A 25016-nucleotide genomic window follows, 5' to 3' on the forward strand; every position below is an offset into this window, starting at 1 on the left:
AAGTGAGCTGCCTATGGAGGGCCTAGTCTTCTATGGAGGGCATTGAGACAGTGACTGCATGAGACCTAAGGTGCAACCTTTTCTTTTCCCCTCTCCTCAGGGATGGCAGCAGTGCTATCTGAGACTCTGCCCTCTAGGCCTTTGGCTATTAATAACTGCAGGATGCCTGTGCGAGCAGCCTTCAGGAGTCAAATTCACAGCACTTTGCATCAGCACTTTGTGCTGGGCAGAGCTTCCCTGCACCCAGGCACCCTGGGAGAGGGGGGCTGCTGGACAAGCCTCCCCAGGCAGCACCCAGAGACAGGCTGGGAGGAAGCAGCCACTGCTGAGCTCTGGGGCAGGTGTGTGAGCTGGTCTGAGCCTGGCACTACAAGCCTGAGGTGAGTCAACTGGGCAGCAAAATAGTGTAGGTGCTGGAGAAGTAAAGACTGGTTTGGCTTGCAGCACCAAAGCTGCAAAGATCAGTGCCCAAAAATACAGAAGAATTGAAGAAGGGGACAGAGTTGAGGGAGAAAAGCCCTGCTTTATGTATGACATAGTGAGGAGGATGGGGTTTGAGGCTCCAGCAGCTTCTGGGAGGGCTGAGAGAGCAGTGTAAATCTGGACCCTGTCCATAGTGAGAGACTGCTGTCCCTTTCCTTATATGAGACCAAATTCATGCAGTGGGTTTTTCAATCTTCAACTAATCCTGTTGGATTAGTAAAGAAGGACAGCAGAATGGGATAGACTTGACCTCACTGCTGCTTGGGAATTAGTGTGAGGAGCACAGCTTTCCACTGTGGCTGTCCCTTTCTGCCTTGCCCCAGGAAATCCATGCATGTGGCATACAGATAATTTCTCTCTGTTTTGTGAGTTTTAGGACCCATCAGATGGGCCATAACCTCTCACCTCTGCTGTTTCCTGGCAGCATTGCCCCTTTCCTGTCAAGCAGGGCCTGCTTCTTTTATACAGCCAAGCAGATGTCTGGCTGCTTAAAGAGAATGTGCAGTGTGTGCGTCATGGCTGCACCTGCTCGCACTTGCTTTGGGAATACCCCAGGGTGGGCTCATTTATGATGTGAACTACACAGGCAGCATCTCAGTAAAAGGAAAAACTTGCAAATCTGAAAGAAAAACTAATCCAAGGGAGTATCTGCCAATGTGATTGGCACTGTTTTGCTGTGGCTGGTCTTCTTTTAACAGTTATCACAACTCTATCACATGAAACTATGTTCCAAAAGAAGCAATGGTGGAATGATACTTCAGAATATACAGGAGATAAAAATGTCTTCATCAGAAGAGTAGTATACAAACTTCCAGTTACAGCTGTTTGCTTGCTAGTTTTAAAATAGTTCAAAGTTTTTCAGTTCTGAAATCTTAAACAAGTAAAGTACAATCACAAGGACAGAGGTGGTTAGTTTTTGCTGCAGCTGAAGCCAATGGGTCTTTGCCCATTTTTCTTTGTATTGTATTGCATTATATTAGGTAGGGATTTGTCCCCTATATGCTGTTGTTTGGGCATGGACAGTGCTGAAGTGAAGGAAGACACTTGCTCTACTTACATTATGTGTAATAACCCCTAAGAAGGACTCTCAAAATCTGCCTGAAATGGAATTGCTGAGATTGCTCCTGATTTTCCCTGGTTTTGCGGTTCAGATCTCTCATCCTATTTGGGGACATACATGGGAAACACTGTAGCAGAAGAAATCTCCCTCTTTTCCTCTTTCCCCCTTCAAATGGTATCAAGATCAATACATAGAGACAGATGCAAGTGACTTAAAACAAATTGGGCAAACCACTTTAACAGGTTTTCCTGTGCCTTCCTCCTCCAGCCCTTCTGTAACAAAACAGTAGCAGTCATAAAAGACAGAACTACTTGGAATTTTGTTTTGTTTCTTTTTTTTTTCCCCTTCCAAACTTGCGGTCTGGTGACTTTCTGAATACCTATTCTAATTCTAAAAGGACTATCTAAATATCCAAGTCAGAACTGCACATGATGCAAAGCGCTCCAAATAACTCATGGACAGACCTGAAATCTTTATCCAAAAATATATATTACCATCGATGATAACTGCATGTTGCTATAACATTGCATCATAGAGCAAATTTTCCAAGTGACATCCTGTTACTGCAGCATAAGATGACAACAGAGTATCCCTACAGCACATGTGGATTCTGGGAGACTGCCTTGTTGCAATTAAATTGCCTCTTTTGGATGACAGTGCTATAGGACACCTTGGCAATGCTTCTGCTGGGATCTGCTACCATATTTTGTCAGAATGCTGAGTCTCCAGAGAACCCCAGAATGGCCTGCTGATGATATCCTGTATGGGATGATACCTTCCACTAGCACCATCACGGGGAAGGGATAGAAAAGAACCTGTTTGTGAAAGGAAGGCTGTGTATCTTTTACCTGTAGATGGCAACTAAATGAGAGGCAAGAAATACATTTCCAGTGTTTCATTCTGCATTTCCTTGTGTGTTTAGAGCAAAGCAGAGAACCCTTTGTGGGAATGCCCCTTGCAGGGACTCCTGCTCCTGTTAAAAGGAAAAAGTCCACTAAACTCATTGGGAAGCTGACACATGAAGGTAAGATATGCAAAACTGCACATGTAAGAATTGTTTGGATTTCAACCTGAAATGCAGCCTTTAAAATTTCACACCTTGCCTAACTGAACTCCCACAGCAAGACATCAGCAGTAAACATACTAGGAGGCAGAGCCACAAATTTTACAAAAGCCCAGCCTTCAACCACATCACATTATCTGTCTTACAGCTGAAAAGCATTGCACACACTCAGGCCAAAAGTCTACCTAGATTGCGCTCTGAAAACTTGCATTCACCTGCAGCATTAATTTGGATGCACGCCAGTGTAAATAGTCAGAAAACATGATCTTTTACAGGTGTCAATATTGCAGCGCCTAGATAGATTCTATGTCGTTCTCTCTCTTACAACCTTGGTCTCACACTTGTTTTCTCGCTGTATGACTTTCTTTGATTCCAGCACTCATTACTGAAAAAGACAAAAGCTCTTAGAGAATTTAATAGAGCGGGAAGAATACAACCTGGAACATTTTTTTTTTCTACAGAATATGTGTGTATTGGGTAGGGTAACTTTTAAATAGTGCGATGTCTTTATCTTTTCTTTACTTTTGACAGCGTGAGGAAGGTTTTAGAGGTTTGGAAAAGTAGACATTTGAGGCAGTACCAAGAAATCCTGCTGCACTGACTGAGATGCTTCAGATGTGGCAGACACCCATCTAGCTCCACCCCTATGTAACTTCTCTCTGCAGATTTGCCTTGATTGCAGTCCAGAGTAAATACCAAAAATCTATATCCAAAGTGTCATCAATGTAAAAACTTGGTGCATAGATAATGTCCTAAAATCTTAATTTAGATAATAATTCGGGTGCTTGAAGTCACTACTGATGCTAGGAAGCAACAGACAAAAGACATAGACCAGAATACTTCCTAAAGTGTCCCACTGTACATGTTTTGTAGCTATGCCACAAGAGGTGTCCAAGCTGAACCTGGGGAAGAAGATCAGCATCCCCAGAGATGTGATGCTAGAAGAGCTTTCTCTCCTCACTAACAAAGGATCCAAGATGTTCAAATTACGTCAGCTAAGAGTGGAGAAGTTCATTTATGAGAATAACCCTGACGCTTTCACCGACAATTCTGTGGTAAGTTGAAAATTAAGACTAAAATGCTACTCCATGCACTCAGGGAAAACAGGAATGGAGTGTGCCCAAGACCTCTTCTGTTTTAATGTGTGTGGGCAGGGGATAGGGAGGGTCTACTAGCAAAGCAGTGAAAGAAGAAAACAAAATGACATAAACACACAAGTTTTATTTCCTTTTGGCAGCAGCATTAGTCTCCTCTGGCAAATATTTGGTATCACACATACAGAAGCATGACAAAATTCAGTACTGAGTGATGAAGGAAGGCTGCATGTTTGGCAAGTGCTCAGAACTCAGGGCAGGGCTAATTGGTTTTGTACCCATTCCATTTCTTCTTTGCATGATGGCAATGATCCATCCAGGTCTGACTTCAGCTCCAGTAGACTCAGTGCTATTTTTAGTCTAGGATACTTTTATGCCTTCTGCTGGACAGAGTCCTCTGCTAATATCTGCAAGTGCCACAAGTGAAACCTCTAACCTGATTCTGAAATATTTTCAGTTAATTTCCTAGAAGCCCAGCTTGTTTTCCTCTAAAACATTTTCATTTCAGATATGGTATATAAATACAGACATTCATTTTCTTTTCCTTTTCCTCTGCATTAGTACTGTTATTTAAACTCCTTTCTACAGCTAGTTGCAGGTGTAAAGTTTTTTGAAGACACCTAAACTTTTACATATGAAACTCTCTATTCACATGATTATCAGAGTTCAGTAAAACAAATAGAAAATTATTAAGGTTCATATGCATTTTGAACATCTTCTGATGTTCTTTAAAGTTGGTTTGGTGACATTTTATCACTTTATGGCATCTATTTTCCAGTCCAAGGATACTCAGGGAAAACAATAAAAGTTAAGCTGAAGAAAATGTTTTGCCAAACAAAACCTCACTATCTTTTAGCACTCTGATGTTTTCAAAAGCAGCAATAAGAAAATATCTGTGGTTCACTTCTAGAAATGACAACTTAAAAATCAGAATGTGGAAAGATGCCTAACAAAAAAAGTTAAAATTAAACAGTAAGATTACAGATGAAGGATGACAGACCAGAGATATAAAAAGCATATCCTGTGATGTTAAACTTTGGTCAGTTTCTTCATCTCTTTGTGCTTTAGGTAGTTCATTTCTTCAGTCAATTATCTCCTAGAAAGAATGTGAGAATGAATGGTATATTGAACTTCGTACTCCACAGATGAACAGCCTAGAGAAATGCATGCTGTTTTTATAAATACTCAGCAATCTCAGAGTTCCTAAAACATATGAGGGCCAAGTTCATATGTGAGAATCTGCTGCAGTGAGAAGTGAGAAAATAATAAATTGATGTAATAAAAAGACTAAAGTCCAAAGTGTCAAAAATTTGAGGGTGTCACTAAAGAATGTCCAATAAAAAAAATCCAAAACAAAAAAGTTGTGACCAATTGACTCAAGACTGGACATGCACAGTCACTCAGTGACTAACATTACAAATGTTGATAACAATTGCTTCTCTTTTGTTAGCAGCTTTTCCTACTTTATTTATCTGTGCAAGACTTTCACTCCATACCCCTTCTGTAGTGGATTTCTCTCTTTTGTAAGAACACATCTGCTCCCAAGATCTTTTAACATGACTGTTAAATCCTGTGCTATGAGGAAATGTAGTTGGGGGTTAGAAAATACTCTAAAAAGCTAGGATTTTCTTTATTGCTATGCTGTAGGAGAACCATGGCATGGTCTCCAAACAGCAGCTGGCATTCTGCTTAAAATCCTCCATGATTTGCTTACAAGTCTTCTCTCCACATCCATGGAGAGACAACAGATAACTCCATTGGTCAGTGCAGGAAGACTTCAGCCCTCGCCTGGGGTCAGTTTAGCAAGATTAAAACATAATTGTTAGTGTTTTCTGGCTGCTCCACGAGCTCACTGGTTGCACCCACTGCCTTTGTGGGTAACTGTTCTCATGACCCCAGGCAGCACCAGTGAGCAGCTTTGCTGCAGTCAGATCATTAAAAAAAGCTGAGCAATCCCAGCAACTGAGTCATTGTCTCAGAGAGCTGGGTGCTCTTGAGCAGGTAAAGGCAACAGATCTGTAATTTGTTATCTTCCAAACCATCAAGACAGTGCCTGACCTTAACACCAAATAACTTATCAAAAAGCCCTTTTGATTGCAGTATATGATTAGCTTTCTTTTCTTTTCTTTTCTTGCCCCTCTATCTCCTCAAAGACAAATGCAGAAAAGAAAGCTTAAACAAAAGATAACTGTGTGGGAAAGATAATGGCAGAGTAAGAAGACCTACTGCTACACCCAGTTACTTCCCTCTCCCAATTAACTTCCATGTCCTTTGCTCCTCATCCCAAAGAAGTTCTTGTGTCTGTGAGGCTGTGGGACAGAGAAGGAATTTGAAGCTGCTGGTGGGTTTTCTGCTTTTATATCATACATTTCTTAACTGTCTTGTCCTAAAATATTCTCAGGACACACTTAAGAAAGCAGGGCAAGGCAAGTCTGGGGTGGAGTATGGATTGTTTCTTTCTCACAAAAGAAGTTTACCAGCAAGATAATGTAATATAAAAACACACAAAGAGAAAGGTCATTAAAAATAAATCCAAACCATATAAGGGGCTCCAGAATAGCCTGTGCTGTAGCCATAAACCTTCCACACAAGGGAGAAGATCTCAGCAGTCATGTGTCATTGACCCACCCTTCTGCTTCTCTCCTCCTCCTTTTCCTCCAGCCAAAAATCCACACTGGACAATCAGATCCTCCTTACTTGTAGCAGAGGAAACGTATCTATTGTGTGTACGTGTTTGTCAGACAGCTCCATGCAAAAGTGAAAACTCATCAGTCACTCTGTCACTGCTGCAGCTCTACTCATCCAGTTAAAGGCAAATGGCAGCTAAAGCCCCAGTCAAAAGGACTGACCATTCCCAAAACGAGTAAAATGAAACACACTACCTACTGCAGAGCTGTTTTCAATACTGTGACTCTCTTTGCTTGCAAATATACAGTACAAAGGGAAGGGTTTAGGGAGGGGTGAGTTTGACACCAATATCCTGCCAAACAGGGAGATTTTGGGCAACATCCTCATTGTTTAGTCCTGCACTGAAAAAGCTGGGCTCTTCTGAACCCTGTCTAGTAAATCAGATGCAGGATTTCTTCTCCTTACCTCAGGCTGTGCCACCCACAGAAACTCTGATTCTCTCCATGTCTCAGAGAATATTTTCAACTTCATTGTGGAGCTGCAAGATATAATTTATTACTGACTAAAGACCATGATGAAATACTATCTTGCTATGTGCTCTATTACTGGCCAACTAGAGAATGAGGGAAATCACTACATTTATTTTTTAACAGTGAAATTGAAACATAGGGTAGATTTATGAGTCATCCAAAATCACAAATAGGGTCTCTGTCTTGTCTTTGGATCTCCTAAATCCCATTTCACTGTTCAGCAGCTAATAGATCAGCAGTTCATAGACCTTTCCTTCATAATGCTAAATTTGTTTGGCCTCAAACACATTAAGATCATGTGAAACAGTATTTCTTAGCCCTGCAGCCTCACTCATTATTGCCCTAACTCCTTTTGACATCCCACCTCTGCTTTTGAACCTCAGTGTAAGAGTTTGCTGTCAAGTGGAAACTTTCTCACACCTAGCTGCCAGGCATTAGGAGAAAACTGAAAACAAAGCCATAGTTATGTGTCTTGGATGTTGTCATTACTCTTTCTTCCAGTAAGAATCCTTAAATATGGTCCTTCTGCTAGTCAAAACCGTAGCTTGATTTAGGTTACAGGAGACCTTCCTTTTTCCCCCCTCCTTTTTATGTTTTATTATCAGATCTTAAAACAATTAGGAAGGTAAAAAACCCAATATCTAAAGATACAATTATGAGCAGTAGTACCTCAAAATCCACACTGACCCACAACCAAAATCCCCACCTTGGTGCGCTCATCCACAAGATAAAATAAATGCAGCTTCCAGTCATGGCAAAGCTTTTATGAAAACAAACTAAAATGTGCTGGCAATTTCTACTGGACTTTAGGTCAAGAGGTCTCTTTTAAGCTGATACTAACTGTGAAACAAAATCTAAGAAGTCTAAAGAATTGGATTACTGCTCTTTTGGATAATGGCAGGAATTAGTACTTTTTTCAGTGCTGGACAAGAACTCAGAGCAGGCAGAAGCAGCAGGAAGAAAATGGAAGTGATTATGTTACAAACCAAAAGTGATGCTTCACAGCAGACAGCAGTATACCACCAACCTGCCTCAGAGATCTTACACTGCCAGGCATGATACAGTGTCTGAAGGAAAACAATGATGGAGAAATGCCATCATGCAGCTGCTTGGTTTATTACAGGGACATGCAGTGATGGCTCTGTATGCCCCTTCATGTACTTAGATGAATGTCAATCAATATCAGTGGAGGTAAGGTTAAAGGGGAAATGTTAGGAGAATAATTTTTTTTTTAGGAGTTCTGTTCTGCATGGAATGTTAAACCTCTTGAGCAAACATTACAGGATAATTTCAGGCTAAGATACAAGTCTCAGGTTACGACCTAAGTGGAGTGAGCTGGGTAAGATTGTAACTCCCCTAACAAAATGTGCCTTGCTGCACTGGAGCTGCATTGGTGCAGAACACCTAGAGGTCCCACTACACCCAAAGCTGTGTAAAGAGTGGACATGGAGTCCAATGCATTCTTATTCAAAAAGCAACTGGAATGGAAAAAGCAGAGTAACAGGGAAAAAAGAGCCTTTTATTTTCCACAGCAATTTGTTGAAGCACTGTGAGAAAACTCTGGACCAAAATTCTGAAACAAAATGTCTTTCATCCATGAAGAAAATGTGGCAAAGCTGACATAAAATATACAAATAAGATATATCTAATTTTGGGCAGCATTAGATAAAAATTCATGTTATTTAGATGGGTAAATTCAGGCACAGAGGCAAAAAATATTTTGTCTAAGATTACACAGCAAGTCAGAAATGGACCTGGAAATAGAAAGCAGGAGCTCAACCTGCTGTGCTTCTTGGGGCAGCAAGTTTAAAAGAAAAATAGTGTAAGATGCTTCAACAGCTTCTAATTTTCACCGTTTTTTAAAAAATGAATCATAGGTTTAAGGCTATGCAATTCCAAATGAAGGACTGAGGCCCACGCTTTGATAAAAACAGCAGGCAGTCTATGAGACTCTCCAAGTGTCTGAATTTTAAATCTCCCATCCCACCATTAAGGGGCATTTGAGTGGCTGCCACGGAGACGACGCAGGCCAGTAACTTCAGAAGTGTTAGTAACTGCATAGGCATCAAACATTTGGGGAGCTCTTTATCAGTGAGGTGGAAATAGAAACACATTTGGTGGCCTCAATCATTTTCTTTAGGGCACAGCAAGGAGCTGAAGCACACAGTGTCTTTCCTGGGGAGTGCCTGCAGTGACATCAGGGCCTTGAGATACTTAGAGATCTCAGCTCCATTAGTTGGATCATCTTTCATTATCTAGTTTTTATTAGGCACAAGCTCCAGAGAATTCAGAATTTGGCCATATAAGCACTCAGCCTTCAATAGCAAGCACTTGCTAGCACTAAGGACTTCAAAGACATAAGCCAAATTTGTTTAGCCAACCCAGGGGACCCATCACACGTACTTGCAACAAGTGTTCTCTTATTAGAGTGGATTTAGGGATGCCTAGGGACTGATAATATCCACTGCCTCCAACAATGCACAGAGAGGAGGAGGAGTGATCTGTCCCCACACCCAACAGGAGCAGGTTGTCAGCCATATCAATTGACATTCCTGGACTTCTCTCCTGGAGCTCTCACCAGCACAGTCAATCAGTACTAACTGAGAGGCTGGTTTTATGATGTGAATATGTATGTATGTAAAAGTTCCACATGATGCTAGCAGTGGACCAAGACATGCATTCTCCTCAAGTGTAAGCTCCAAAACTCTAACATTCCACTCTAAAACTCTGATCCGAGGTCTGCTCTAAGTACTGGAGGCAAAGCTGTACCTATGCGACTTTGACTATGTTGAGACTCCTGCTTGAGGCTGTCATTCCTCAGCTCCACTGTCCTGGAAAATTTTCAAAAAGATTATTTTCCCTTTGCCTTGTGTTAATTTGAGCTAAAACAAACAATTGTGGTGACCAAAACTAAAGAAAATTAAATTTTTGTTCTAGCAGGTGAGTAGACTGGGGTGTTACATGGAAAATATGTCTTTCCTATCTAAATGGAGTTGCCTACTTTTAGCAGATCAGATGTTTTCTCAGCAGGCCCATGAAGAATGATAAACTAGCTTAAGGCAAATCAAATTAATTTAATTTGCAGCTAAATAAGATTTAGGAGTGGCTTTCCTGATACAGACCTTCTGTTCCAGAGAAACTTCATTCCTACTTAATGATAATACTGCAATTTAAAATAACACCAGATGACAATGATGCCCCTCCCTAGTCACATCAAATATTGCTGTGAGCAGAAACAAAACAGTCCATTTTACTGCAGCTCATGTTATGCTGATGCTTTGTGACTTTTTTTCTCTTGCAGGAGAGGCATGTAAGTAACCACAGGAAAGGAGAAATAAGCATTTAATTCTCAAAAAAGGCACACAGCATGGGTGAAACTTGAAGGAAAACATTTGCAAATTCTGGTTTGAAAGTAGCTAGCAAATCAGAAGAAGAATTACCTTTGCATATATATTAATTTTGAAAATAACCTCATTCTGACCCCAAACCTTCAAAATACCCTTTTTCAGTTTGCCTTTTTACAGCTACATAGCTGCCACACATAATTGAGCAGATTGCCCTGTTAGCTCCTGTGTACAGCTTAATGCTTACAATCCTCTCCCCTCTCAGTGCTTCCTGACATTCACGGGAACTTTATCTCCTGTGTTCCTAAAAAGGGAATTCCCTGCAGCTAGGAGAAGGACAGACAGTCCCTAAAGGCCCTGGGGGCACCAGCTCTGCCACTTCAGCCTGCAGCTGGCTGTCTGCCTGGGTTGCAGCCTGGTGACCTGCTGTGAAACCCTGGACACTGTTGTGGGAGACACAGGGAGCAGAGGGTTAGCTAATTCTGCCTTGAGCCTTGTGGGGTTTTCACTTCTTGACTATTTTTAGCTGACTGAACAGCTGGCCTTGGAAGCCTGTTTACAGCCTGGAAAGCTTCTTTTTACTAAACTGTGCTAGGTGTAAGAGCCCTGAGAAAGCCTTAACCCTTTAAGAGCTATCTCTGAGGCTGCCTGAGATTAATTTATACAGGTAGAACCACAGCATGAGGAACCACAGATTCATTCAGTGTCATTCAAGTATATTTGTTGCATCTTTGTGCATCTAATAGCTAATCTCCTAGTGCAACAGGAAAGGTTATGTGATATATAACCCAGGTTACTTGTATTATATAGCTGTGTGGGCTGTACTACACAAGAGATACCTTTTAAAGTCTGATGGGAGTAAAGTTTTGATGTCCCTTATGACCAATATATGAAACATTTTTCTAAACATACTGTATCAGTTTCTATTCCATACAAGCATTTATTAATGTTTTGGCGTGCAAAGACAGGATATTGTGCCAATATGTACACCATAAGGTCAATAATTCCTGCATGGATTGTTTGCTCTTTTACTACATACTGCAGAGATTGTGCCTTCTAGCCTGACCAAGGGAGAGTAAATGGTCTGCAAAATAAGACCAATTTAATTCTATCAATGGATACAAATTTCTTTCTTTCTTACCCTGTCACTGGTTAGATTTGGTTTGCTAATTCACGTACTGCTACAAACAAAATTCTTCCTTTTTGTCATTTCCCTCTTGTGGTCATCAGGAAGTATCTTCTGTTTTCCCAGGGTGCTATCTCTCCAGTTTTTCTCAACATGTAAATTCTCCTCCCCAAGCAGACCTTCATATATATGGAAAACAGGCAAAAAGGCAGGTATCTCCCATCTCCCCTGGCTTTTGTGTTGTCACAGATATCGTCCTGTTCTGGTGGCCTGTAACACTTAATTCCCACACTGTAATTGAGCTGGGGTTATGTTAACTTTGACATGAAAACACTTTCTTGCTCAGCATGCTTTCCCACAGGTTAGCCAATGTTATTTTTGTTTGGACTTTTACCTGCTCTGGCAAAAGCTAAATCTCTTTTCCCCTCCTCCTCTATTTCATAGTCATCATTGTTGGGGACAACAACACCCTGATCACATAAAATGACTATGAGGCGAGTGTGCTTCCATTGCCACTTCTGCTTTTCCACAGCTGCTGCTATACTGAATAAAGGGAATATAAATAAACATGAAGTTCTGCCACTGACTTTGTAACAGAGATACAGAACTGGTCAGATCACAGAGACTCAGGAGTTTACATTCTGGGACCCAGCCCTGCAAACATGAATACACCATGTCCTGTAACAGGGATTCAACCACCACCTTTTCTCCTCCCCTAGGATCACTTTCAGAAGTTCATCCCAGCAGGAGGGAGCTATGGGGAAGATGCTCATGGCTATGCCCATGGGCGGATGGTAGGAGGAATGCCAGCTGGGCAGCACGGCTCCAGCACGCAGCAGCATCCCGGGGTCCCTCCCAGGCCTGGAAGCAGAGGAGGTGCTAGAGATGGCGAAGGGGAGCAGGCAGGCAAATCATCTGGAAGTGGTGGAGAAGGAGGCGATGGTACTGACAAAGGCAAGTATCTCTCTGCAAGAATAAGAAACTAAAGCTATCAGCCCACATGCCAAGCCTACTCTTAAGGACAAGCAAATTAATCTAACACCTGGATTCTTCCAAACAAAGTTCCAGTGTAAAGCCTAGAAGAGTTGAACTGCTTTTAGTTTTATGGTTTTGTTTGTATGCTTCTATGTTGCTCAACCACAGGCAGAAGGCAGAAATACCCTTTTTGACTGGACCACAGAAATTACAGGAAATTTATCTGCTGAGCTCTTAAGGCTGGTTGAGCAGTAGGTCAGTTACAGCTATGCCATGCCAGTGTGCACTCCTTCCTTTCAAAGATTTCACACTGACCACTACTGGAGAGAGTGGTATTTACTCCTTAGATCAGTAGTCTGATCTGAGTATCAGACTCGAATATCTGAGACCTGATTTCAAATCAAAGCTCCTACCTGAACAAAGAACATTTTTTAGATAATCTTCAGAAAGGAACAGCAATATTTCTGAAAGTAATCTGGTAACCACCACTGGGCCACTGAGGCAATATCTTTAATAAGTAAAAGCAGTTTTAATTCAATTTAGTCTTTGCCTGATTTTATCCTCTGTTTAATTTGGCCAGAAATTAAACAGAGGATAAACAAATACCTAGTATATGAATCAGCAGATAAAATCATAACTTTAACAGTCCTTATAATTTTTTACCAAAAAAAAATCAAATTTGCTTTGGAATCAGGAACAGCCGCCTCAAGTAACCAGATGAATGACTTGTAAAATCCAAGTTTTTTCATTTACATTCTGGAATAATGTGCATTTTATATCGAAATCAGCTTTTACATTTCTTGTGAAAAAGCAATCTCTATAAACTTACAGCTTTCTTACAGGAGATTTTTCTTCATTGTTATCATGTGTGCTGGGAGAAGGAGGATTAATATCATCCTATAGCTTTCACTGCAGCGACAGATTCCCCCTGCTTTTATGTTTCAACTCTAGCAATCAATGTGCTGGTAAACTGCTTAGTTTAAATACTTCACAAAAAAGGGCGGAGTTTTAATTTTTTTTTTAATGAAAATTAAGTTCTTGTAAATGTTTGCAATTCTTTGAAAGCAGGGAACTCCAGGACTTGGCATGGTTTAAAATCAACAAGACAAACAAAGGAGGTGTGATAAAGAAGAAAGATTCAGATCCAGATAATATTGTTCATTCTTTGCCACTTACTTCATAAGGATTTGTTCTCTACACAAAATGTAGCACCATGAAAGCACCAGAATGTCTCTCTCCATTAATCTATTATTCTCATCTGCCCTAAAGAAGCTAAGCAGATGTCATTGCTCAGGAGTTTTAAGATTTATGAAGGATGAAAATATTATAAGTGTGCTACATATCAATACAAAACTTATGCTCTTACTAGCAAGGTGGTATTATACACAGCTAGGGAAGGGAAAGGAAGGAAAGGGAAATGCAGAATGAAATCCCTTGTCTAAACTCATTTGCTTAATGGAGCAGCTGGAAGCTAATCTAAAATTTCTAGCAATCAAGTGTCTGACTTTACAACAAAGAGCAGCTCTAGTCACTGATAGGATTTTAACTTCAAGTGAGATACCACATGATATTTGCAAATTGATTTTAGCCATCCTGAGGTGGTTGAGACAGACTTGTCTCTAACATCCCAGTTCAGAAGGGGAAAAAGATGAAAGTCTGTTCATGTAATCACAAAGAAAATGCCATGTCATGTCTGCTACAATCTGACAGAAAATAAAGAAAAGTAAACGAAGAAATTACATAACATCTTTCCACATATAAAGCTTCCCCCGTTAGTGGAAGAGATGATGACATGAGAACTTTGGTTCTTTCTGTATGAGCAACCAAAAAGAAGAATGAAAAATTAGCTACCAAATACATGCTTTAATGCAAGTTTCAGGATGAGTGGCTCTTAGACTATGGTACTATCTACTTTTGTGGATAAGGACAGAAGTGGTGTATGATTGTCTTTTTAAAACAGAAATCTAACCATAAAAGCTCATATTGATATAGGAGTTACAGAATCTGGAAACAAAGCTGGTGCCTCAACTTCAGTAGCAGAAGACAAAAGCACAATACAGTTAAGAGTGCCATCTAACTAGACTGCTTTACCTTCCTCTGTTTACAGATGGGAAGTCAGGAGGCAAAAAAGTTACTATATTTAAAACTTATATTTCCCCTTGGGAACGAGCAATGGGTATCAGCCCTGAGGACAAAAGTCAGTTCTCCACGGACTTACTGTCATACAGCCCCAAAGCTGATTTCCCCCACTACAAGTCTTTTAACCGGTAAGTCTTCTTAGATGTTCAATGCAGTTTATTTAGCAAGAGAAAACACAATAATGTGTCCTGTCTTGTGCACTGTAAATAAGTTTTAGCTGCATGTCATTCTGCTTAGCACAGTCTCTGGTGGATGAAATGTTTGGAAGACTACAAAGACAAAATACGTTAAGAACTAGAGATTTTAATTCAGATTATGCACAGAAAATCTATTCAGTTGGATAAGAGGACTTTAATCCTATTTGCCTTTCTTTCTCTCTCTTGACCAGGATATGTCGTTTACCACTGTTTTTTACTGCAACCCTTTGAAGTTCAAGTGGTCATGAAAAATACTTACCATCAGCAGCCATATACTGCAGATATTACAGCACTTCATACACAAACCAGGGTGTTTCTGCTGTTTCTGATAAACACTGAAAGTTTCACAAATATTTCTCGGGCAGCAAAAATTTTTTGTTAATCTCTATACAATTTTGTCACTCACCTCCATAGCCTCAGGACATCAGCGCCAAGAATAAACCTACATCCCACTCATTTCTGCAATAATGCAGCCTCTGCCTGCTACATGTACAGAAAACTAACAGGTGTGAAATGTGTGTATGGTTTGATGGAGATTGATGCAACAAGGGTGAAGGAAGTACACAGCAGCATGTGTGTGTGTTTACATAATTTTTAGTACATAGGCAATGGATACATCTATGTTCTCATGAAGGATTTGTTGGCCAGACGCAAGAACAGCACAATTTATAATCTTGATACCTTTGACTATTTATTTTGTAAATCCTGTTGTTTACCTATGCTCTGTTTGCTAACTCCATGTATTCCCCTATGCCAGGACTGCCATGCCTTATGGAGGTTTTGAAAAAGCAGCCAAACGGATGACCTTCAAAGTGCCTCAGTTTGATATCTGCCCTTTGCTCCCAGAATCTCTCATGATATATAATCAAAATTTCAGCAAAAGACCCTCCTTCAACAGAACCCCAATTCCTTGGATGCCTTCAGGAGACTTCTCAGAATACCAGACTGCAGTCAATGTGCCAATGACTGGTGAAACAGAAGAGTTGTAAATCCCCACTGCCATGACCTTCCCTTTTTTCTCAGCCCTTTCTATATGCAGGTTGATAGTAAGCAGTGGAAAAGTGCAACTCTAGTTCTGTTAGCTCTTTATTTCTTTTGCCTGTAGCCAAGACAAGTCCCAAGCAGGTTCTTAACTTCTCTTCACTGTATTGTTAATCTATCAGACACAGTTTGAGGAAAAGCTGCTTTTTATTCATCAGCACGTAAGAGGCCAAGACTAAGGAAGTGTTTTTCTGTTTAGCAATGCTACATGCTGCCTGTCTGTTTGATAATAAACCTGTTTTGTCATGTGCTAACAAAAAATAAAACACCAAGATGAAAAACAGCTTTTGTGTTTTCTCCTTAAAAAGTGTTGCTGAAAGAATTTGGGGATTAGCATTTGGGGAACAACAAAAGTTTCAATCTCACAACAAGACTATTAGCCTGGGGTGAAAGATCAGGGACTAACGGGGATGGTCGTAAGATTTATATACATCCAGATGGCTTGGAAAAATATTGCCAAAGTGATGGGGAAGAACAATGACTTTGAGAGGAAATTAGAACATCAGAAATGAAATAGTAAGTCAGCAAAACAAACAGCTTAAAGTATCTCACTGAGACCTAAGATTCCCCAGTTCTCCAGAGTATAAAGAAGATGATAGCTTAAGCAGTTTTTTGGTTCTTTTTTTTTTCTTCTATTTTTTTTATGGCGAACATGAAGTTAATAGGTTGGGAAGCAACAGAGGCACACCCAAGTAAGATGGCTTGCCCATAGTTACAGAGCAAGAAAACAAATGCTTTAATAACAACAGAGCTAATTTGACACCTACCACAGTGCATTACTTATTCAAAAACACACCATCAAAGTCTATTCCATTTCTTGCAGTAGTTTCAGCAATGCCACACAAATAGGAAGAAAGGCAGGAGCTGTGGAAAACCACTAAAGAATTCCTGCCTGGAGACTTGTTTGGAATTCTGTTCTGGAGCCTCAACATTTCCTCCTGTAAGCAGGGCTGAACAGCTTATTCATGGGGACAGCTTCCACTGAAGTACTTCTAATTTAGGAGGTTTTCCTTCTTGTCTAGAAATTCCTGCAGCCGTGTATTTGATTTTTATTCTGTTGGGATAGTTATGTGGTTGGCTTTATTACACTCCTCTATAAAGCTACTGACAGGGCTACTGTGAGATCTCTGTAAAATTATGCTAATAATAAGCATTGCTAAATGTTCTTTAGCAATGGCTAAAGAACATTTATTATATATCCTATTGTATTATTAAGAGGTATCCATAACTCAGTTCTGTGACTAAACTTAAAAAAATTAAGGTGCTACTTTGATCTGAAGAACATTTCAACAAAAATGAAAAAGCTCTGTTTCAGCTCTGTTTGGAGATAAGGTTGCTGTTTTCCAGTATTTTAGATCAATCTGCCTTTTCAATTGCATTGTAATTAGTGAGGATGGATTTCTTTTTCAGTTCAAAAGTACTTTAATACAAGAAACCAGTCCACAATGACAAAGCTAGAAATTCAGAAAGTCAGAGGAAATTTCAGAGAAAACAAGGTGATATTAAGCAAAATATTCTCCCGATAAATAAGCCATTTATTGCCTCCCCTTTTCTGACACAGATTTTATCCTACTGCAATACAGAATTATGGGTTTTTTTAAAAAGTGAAATACATTATGCTTTTGGGTAAATATGTCAGGAATAGCAGAAACAAGATAGTTTGGTAGCCATATGTCACGATCTATTTTCAGCAGCAGGTATTCCAGATCATGGGCCAGTTAAGGAATGTCAAGGAGCAGAGAGGACTGGCTGCTCTGAGGAGGGGTTGCCCCATACAATCACAGAACAGGTCTCAGGTCCACCCAGGAGACAAGAGTGCAGGCCAGCACCTCAACAACATCACTCACACAAAGGGCCTCAGGACTGGATCTGAGCTTATAAGAGATTTCTGGGCCATAAGTGGGGTGAAGGTCCCTGATGAGCTTAGTCAGGTCAAGGAAGGGCTGCACACAGGGTGCACGCACAACAACAACAGCAAAATGTTTGGGAATTCCAGTAGAATCACAACAACCACTTGAGTCCTACTTTATAATAGGAAAAAAGATGGAATAAAATATGTCCTTATACACACAAGGACAGGTAAGGAAGATGTGCAGAAATAGCACAGTGCTCTCTGGTGGTGTAGTTTCCAAGCTCCCAGGTACAAGGAATGAAGCATGATCCTGCAGGTAGCTAAAGGGCTGGGGATGTACCCAGAGCTCTGTCTGGTTCACAATATACGGTTGGACAAGGGTTTTGTCAACACACTCCATTAACCCAAACCCTAAATGGAGATAGACATTGCAAGGTCCTTGGAATTAGTATTGCATCACTGAAATGTATTAATAATATTCCTACAATTCATGCTTGTAAGCTGTTTCCTCAGTTTTGGTACATTGCTTAATAAGGCACATAGCTCTTCTTTTGCCAGTGCACTTCCAATCTTAAATCCTGTCAAGCAGGATTTATGTGCTTTTGTTTCTAGTACAAAATGAGAAATACAACACTACATATTGTAGAACGATTCAGACAACTATTGTCTTGTTGTTTACACAGCCTAAATTACATGCTCGTTTAGTCATCGTGCAAAGTAACATTACAAGTAAGAGAAAAATCAGTAATTCAAATTCTGTCTCAAAAGAGTAAGGCTTGAGTAAGGCTTTCAGCTACTGTTAATTGGGGCAGAAGTTTGTCCATAATGATCTAATATTTAAAAGGAAGTAAGAAACAGCTCCTGTTCTTTGTTTTCCCTGGGCTGTGATGTAGACTCAGAGGAATTGTCTATGACAGAGAATTGTTTATATTGAGAATTAGAGGGTTTTATTAGATTTAATTAGAGTGGATTTTCTCCCACGTAGTAGAAGCTACAGAATGGAAAGTCAGTCATCTGCTTTTAAGCAGGATCATCATATTTAGAGATAAAAAAGAGCAAATTATTGAGCTCATCCTCTTGAAAAGGCTACAGTTCCCTTATATAGGATATACTGAATATTGAGCTTATATTCCATGGAACAACAGCTAAAAATCCATTTAATAAGGAGGGGCTCACCCTTGAAAAATGGATTGCATAGAATTTTGTGACATTCAGATCTTTCATTCAAAACAAAATGCTCTCATATTTTTAGTTATTTACACTGTCATTTCTAGTAATATTATTTTACAATTTCCAAGCTTTGACAAGTTTCTCTCATGAAGAGAAATTCTACTATAAAGAATCCAAGCCATTAAAAAATAGCCCACATTTTAGTGTAAAAAAAAAAAAGGCATTTAAAAAATCTCAGCCTTATCCAGAAATATGGTCTCAGATGTTTTAAAACTTTGCCTGAATTTATAGCTGATGGCATAAATATTTGGCAGGTGGTAGCACAGTTAGCATGGGTGATTCTCTGTGTTGTGCAGAAAACCTTCCATTTGACTCCACTGTATTCCCTAATCAAAGGGAACAGTTTGATCACTGACAGATCATTTAGAAAAGATGGCTTTAGCATCAGACTTACTCTCTTTGAAATAAAATCAGTGAGACCTTCAGGCTGTTAAAAGAATACGTGCTTTGCCTTTTTGACTTTTTTTTTTTTTTTAATCATACTGTGAATATATAAAATGTATTCACTTTTCTTCACAAGATGGCAGGCTGGGAGGCACCAGACAGCCTATGGTATTTCTGTTATGGAGCAGAAGTCTGCATGTGGCCATCCCTCCATGGGAAGTACAGTTTTGTGGCACAAGGCTTGAACATTCACTGCACTGAGGTTTTTTTTTTCCCTAACTAGCTTGTCTGCAAGTATGTGCTCTCTTCCACAGAAGACTGTTACCGGTGTGATCATCTGGAAAACATCCTACTTCCAAAGGACTACCCCTTGGCACAACAATGCTGTTAACCCTCTGGCAACTTACAGGAGCCACTGCTGCCCACTACAGCACATACAAGTCTCTCTTGATTCAGTATTAGAAGTTTACAAGCCATCCTGCTGGCTCACAGCTCATTAAGACATTTATATGCAATCTCATCCAGGGCCAAATTGCAGGTTATAAACTAATTTACACAAGTTGCCTATTCTGTCTTGCAGATGTGCCTGACCAGGGCCACAGATAACCAAGAAGAACTTGCAGGCAGACACAGGAGCCAGATTGCACATATTTTGTGGAGCTCTAAGTTTTGTGAATTGAGAGTATGTGGAATTTGAAACATTATTGATTAGTTATAATCATATATCTACTAGTAAAAGTCTCTTCAGTTAATGTAATTAATTAGCAGTGCCTTTATGTTCTTGCTCTCTAAGTATTTTGCACACAGTGTTATCTCTCTGACGATCATCTTCTGCTTGTGTACAACTTAATGAAACTTTAAGGAGTACAAGTACTTGCTCAGATACATTTTGTGTTAATTAAGACAACGCAGTAAAGGGAAGAGAACTACATAAACAACCCTGAAGCAGTGCTTTTAAAATGTAACCTAAATTTCAGTAAGCTTAATAAGCAAATTCTTAAATATAAATATTTACTTTGATTTTTAATTATACTTTTTAGAAACATTATTTACATCAAAACTTTTAATGCATATTGTCCAACTATGCAGGGTTCTTTTTTGTGTGTTTATTTTGATCTTTTGAGTAACAATAAAAGAAACAAACTGTTTTGTGCAGAGTTTTAATTTTAAAATGTTATGTGATGTTTTGTATAAATTTTTCATTTAAACAAAATATAATCTGAAATACTTTCAGGGAGAACTGATACCAATACATTTGCAGACAAGGGACCACTACCATTCAAAAAAAATTGGAGCAGAAGAAGTTAGGTATAGCTCAAGCCAGAATGATAACAAACATTTGCCTTTCAAAAATCCAGAGTGAACAAATGAATGCAAAAGATGAGATTAATTTATGGTTATAAGTTCTTCAGGTGCCAAATCAAAATAGTTATTCTTCCTGGTTCTTGTAACAGGGCTTACTGCGAACAAATATTTTCTGGAAATTCAGACAGAGACAGTGCAATTGTACTATAGAAGGCTGACAAAGGTCTCAAGTCTTCCCAGGCTCAGACATCATTGTTTTACCCCAGGTTCCTGCATTTGCAGCTAGGGAGAAGAAAAGCATACAAAGAGCAGTGAAAAAGCTGGCCACTAAGCAATGCTGCACTCCTGCTCCAAAACATCCCTCTACACAAAAGGGTAAATAAGGACTCTGCGGACTTTGTGTTCTTACTGGGAGAAGTTCCTGCTTAAAGCAACAATCCCATCATACACCATTCACTGCGGGGAAAACAAAGTGGTCCCTGGAAGGAGAGACAAACAAAACTTTCTGCTGTCCCGCCTAAGGACACGCTATGGGCCGTGTGGCACCGGGCCTCCCCTGCTCACAGATGCTACACAAATTCAATTACACTGAGGAGTGCTTCAGTCAAACCCCACAGTGCCTGGCTCAGACATGCAATTAGTTCCATATTCTATTACAAACACACCCATACTTTCATGGGCCTGAAGCTAGCACATATTCAGGGCTTCACTACATCTACTCTCTCTAAATGTTTCTCTTAATTATCTTTGGTCCCCAACAGAGGCTTGAGGCCTTCCTCATTTGCTCTTTTTTCCACTATGGTTGGTTAGATTCCCAAAGCAAGAGTCTGAAATGGGTTGGGAAGACACAAGTAAACAAATATTCTTCCAAATGCACAAACTTTTTTTTTGATTTTTAGTGGTGTTAGAAATGCCATATTAACAGCAGCATGAACACTATTGCAGATGTATATTCACTGATTCTGTGCTTTGGTTGCTCTAGGCAGAACAGTCCCAGTTCCCCAGGCACACTCCATGCATCTGGTACACCACTAACAGGATACCTGAATTATTGGAAGCTGGAAATTCTGGCATACATCTTCTAGATACAGAACACTAAGCATCAACTCACTTCTCTTATGTAAAAATGGGCTCAACAATTAAATAGAAAAACTTCCTGTACACTTACAGAGGTGGTGGCATTTCTCTAAGAATTGTTACAAAAGCTGTACCTCTCAGATGCTGGGAACACTAGAAATAAAAGAGCAGAAAAGAAAATGTATTAGCCCTCACGTCCTCATGTTGTAATTACTACTCTTGTTTATCCGGGTATGGATAAACCTCTTACCTCTTTCACTGAGGTACTAAGTGGAAATGGTGGTCGTCACAATTCTCCTCGGATTCTCTCTATATGCATGGTCCTGAATTCATAGGAAAGCACCTATTTATTTCAGTCGGCTTGAAAAGCGTTTCTTGGGTGTCACCAGAGTTAATATTAAGATCAGTCTGCACTGGTGACAGGAAAATCAGAGGTTGCAATGTACAGTTGACACAGTTCAGGGATTATGAGATTTGTAGTAATTTTACATGTTGTCTAGTATCCAGAAAATCACACTACATGTTTCTAAAATACCTTACTCAATTTTCCCTCATCCTGAGATGGTCTAATTCACACCCGAAGTACGCTTGGTGTTGAAGACAGCATGTCTTGGCTCTAGCCTGTCAGCTAAGTCAGCTCACATTAACTACAACCAAACTTCTGCAAGGTATGAACGTGTCTGTTTCCTGCAGCCGTGTTTCGCAGCTGGCACTGCCCAGGCTCTGCGGCTGTCCGCAATCCCACCGCGCCGTGCCCAGCGCCATTCCCGGCCGGCAGCGCCGTGCCCAGCGCCGCCTCAGCCCTCTCGCCAGAGGAGGCGCCCGCCGCCGGCGCCGCCCGCGGCTCTCGCGGGAAGATGGCGGCTCTCGCGAGAGGCGGCGGCGCGGCTGCCGGTAGCTATGGCAGCGGGGGATGAGCGCGGCCGGCGGGAGCCGCGCGCGGGGACGGGCAGGGGCTGACGCCGCCACCGGAGCACGGCGTGTTGCTCTCCTGCCCTCCCGGCCCCTCAGCCGGAACCGCAGCCAGGCCCGGCTGTTCACTGGCTGCTTGACCGTGTGCCCGCAGCCTCGCCGGTGGCGACCCCGCTCTGCGCTGTGGCGCAGCCCCCGCCCGCTCGGCCGGGCCGCAGCGGGGTCCGTGCGGGACCCGGCCGGGCCCGAGTCCCGGCCCGAGTCCCGGCCCCGGCTCCGGCGGGACCGTGAGCGAGAGGCCCCTCCGCTCTGCACGCCCGCAGAAGAGAAGAGAAGGGGAGTAGCAGGTACGAGAAAACGAGAATGCTAGAGGCTAGAAAGGTATTTGATTAGCGGGGTGTTTGAAATAATCGGGGATGTTGTATTATCTTGGTTGATAACCCAGGTGTGATCCGCTGCCGTCAAAAGTTAAACTTGCATTGGAGTTGTTGTTGGTTAGAGGAACCTCCTCAGTATTTAATTTACTATGTTGGTCTAAGGTAGGCAAAACCATGTGCTTCCCCTCCCTCCCCCCCCCCCCCCCCTTAAAAGAAATCAGAAGCTCTTTGCCTTGCCAGAGTCGGATTTTTCATGAAACCTTTCTTTGAGTAGAAGGATTATGAGTGGACATTCGGGAGGATTACAGCCATAAATAGAAACCATAACAATATACACCCTCTGCTTTCAAAAAGTTGCAGGCACAATGGCTTTCTGGTCTTTCAGCTATGTGAACTTCTTATGGGTATTGTAATGGGTGATTTTGTGTGTTAAAATATTCAAAAAGCTTTTCAGATTTCAGAACAAATTCTGAGGGTTTTGGATAAAAGATGCATGTGAAAAGGGAGGGAAAATAGTTGTGTATTTCTCATGCAGCTTGGAAGAAAGACGTGTAGTGAAAAAAAATTTCTCTAAGCTTGTGCTACTTTTCAGACTTGAAAAAAAATCTACAACAGGAAGATTTTGTGCTGCAATATACTTGACACCGAGTAGCAGTTTTGGAAAACAGCAGCAACATTGATAGCCTTGTGTTTGTTTCAAGAGTGAAGGAAAGAAATGCTGTGCCAAGAACTCAACTGGTGAGGTAACACAGCTCATGAGTATGACAGCCCTTAAAAATAATTAGAAAAAGTCTTATGGGCTGAAAAATATTTGTCAGCCTGTTGAAATCTGTCCTCATTTAGGAAGTGATAGAAATAATAACAGTTTAATTAGATAGGATAGTCTCTAAATTCTATTCCATCACTTAAAGAAAACTATATCTAATCAAGCATGTTGCATATCATTCAGACTGGATTAAATAAGAGCTTTATTGCTCGTTTGTTTCCTTCTCACCTGGTAATGTCACCTATGAAGTCTTTTGCCCCAATGTTCTTGGGGTGCAGTGAGGAGTAAGGGTGTGCCTGATTTGTCCAGTGCAGACAAATTTAGTTATCCCAGATAATTTAGACATTTTGGAGGCAGCTGTAAAACATTTCAGTTCATTGTTTTCAGGCATTGCAGGTAAGAAATATGCCAGTTCTTCTCTCAGTTCTGGGTTAAGTGTCTATTTTGAGACTGTAGTCACAAGTTCGTTAAAAAGGATAATGGGAATTTAAATCCTTCTCTGTGTAGTCTTGGAGATGTTATTAGGGATTAAGCCTTCTTAGGCAAGTTTTTATGGACAGTGCATAGAAGAGAAAGTGGTTTTATTTCCCAGTTTGTGGAACTTCAAAAAGTTTGTTACCTTGAAAGGCTCATTGAGTTTGATGGCTCTATAAACATACCTATGTAGAGAACAGTTGTGTCCATCCAGAATCATTTTTGGTCCAGCCATGCAAATTGCAACAGATTATATAAAAAAAAGAAAAAAAATTAGGTAAGAGGATGAAAGAACCAATTAAAAGTCACAGCTATTGTTTGTTTTTGTGATTTTTTTTTTTAATTTTCTTACCTAACTTCAGAACCAACAAAACTGTCATATAATTAACATACCTGTTGATACCTGTGGAGCTTAGCAGTATTTTCATTTTTTCTCATGCAGACTTCTGAATACTTTATACATCCTTCACTTTCCTGACATATGTTCTACACACATTTATTCAGTTTATTTTAATTTGTTCTCTGAAATACTTCTTGTTTGCTTTAAATTTCTTTCTTTTCTGTCAATAGTGGCTGCAGGCACAATTGCAAAGCCATCTTCTATTCTGTCACTGAAGGTCATTCCCTAGAAAAGATATGCAGTGCTTGATGGCAGAGAGGAACAGCATGAAATTTTATTACTGACTGTCAAAGAATTTTGATTGGCTTGCTTGGATCTCTCTATTGGTCTTGTTAATTGCAAGTCAAGCAGTAGGCAATCCCCAGTCTTTAGGTTTTTGCCTTCTTCCCTTCATCTGTAGGCAGCCCCGTTCCCTAGGCTCATGCTGTGTGTGAGACTGCTGGGAGGAGCCATCTCCTGGTGTAGTCTGGACACTTTCTAAGACAAATGACACAATGTAGTCAGTCTCTTATTGTCTCTCTTGACATACAAGTTTACTGTGCAGTTCATGTCTTCTCTT

At 40.6% G+C, this 25016-nt stretch overlaps 3 protein-coding genes across 4 annotated transcripts in view; 2 read left to right on the forward strand and 1 right to left on the reverse strand.

Moving 5' to 3' along the window:
* SEC24C (SEC24 homolog C, COPII coat complex component) overlaps positions 1-22193 on the reverse strand; it is a 106557-nt gene extending 84364 nt beyond the window's left edge. Inside the window, exons 1-2 of the mRNA XM_072931532.1 lie at positions 21779-22193; positions 21620-21681 (exon numbers count right to left, since the gene is read on the reverse strand). The gene's annotated coding sequence lies outside the window, so the exon portion shown is untranslated. The remainder of the gene's footprint in view (positions 1-21619; positions 21682-21778) is intronic.
* MYOZ1 (myozenin 1) lies at positions 194-15963 on the forward strand. 2 transcript variants are annotated; one of them, XM_030276886.4, is made up of 6 exons: positions 194-380; positions 2466-2567; positions 3480-3661; positions 12048-12282; positions 14411-14570; positions 15397-15963. In XM_030276886.4, the coding sequence occupies exons 2-6, from the start codon at positions 2492-2494 to the stop codon at positions 15626-15628; spliced, it is 885 nt and encodes a 294-aa protein (XP_030132746.1). In that variant the 5' UTR covers positions 194-380; positions 2466-2491; the 3' UTR covers positions 15629-15963. The 2 variants fall into 2 exon arrangements, with proteins under 2 accessions (XP_030132746.1, XP_004174842.1); XM_004174794.6 differs by lacking the exon at positions 2466-2567 and having other exon boundaries at positions 195-380.
* Positions 22194-22643: 450 nt separating the features above from the next.
* Positions 22644-25016, forward strand: part of USP54 (ubiquitin specific peptidase 54) — a 91651-nt gene continuing 89278 nt past the window's right edge. Inside the window, exon 1 of the mRNA XM_072931527.1 lies at positions 22644-22787. The gene's annotated coding sequence lies outside the window, so the exon portion shown is untranslated. The remainder of the gene's footprint in view (positions 22788-25016) is intronic.

The sequence above is a fragment of the Taeniopygia guttata genome, chromosome 6 (genome assembly GCF_048771995.1).
Source record: "Taeniopygia guttata chromosome 6, bTaeGut7.mat, whole genome shotgun sequence".
NCBI lineage: Eukaryota > Metazoa > Chordata > Aves > Passeriformes > Estrildidae > Taeniopygia > Taeniopygia guttata.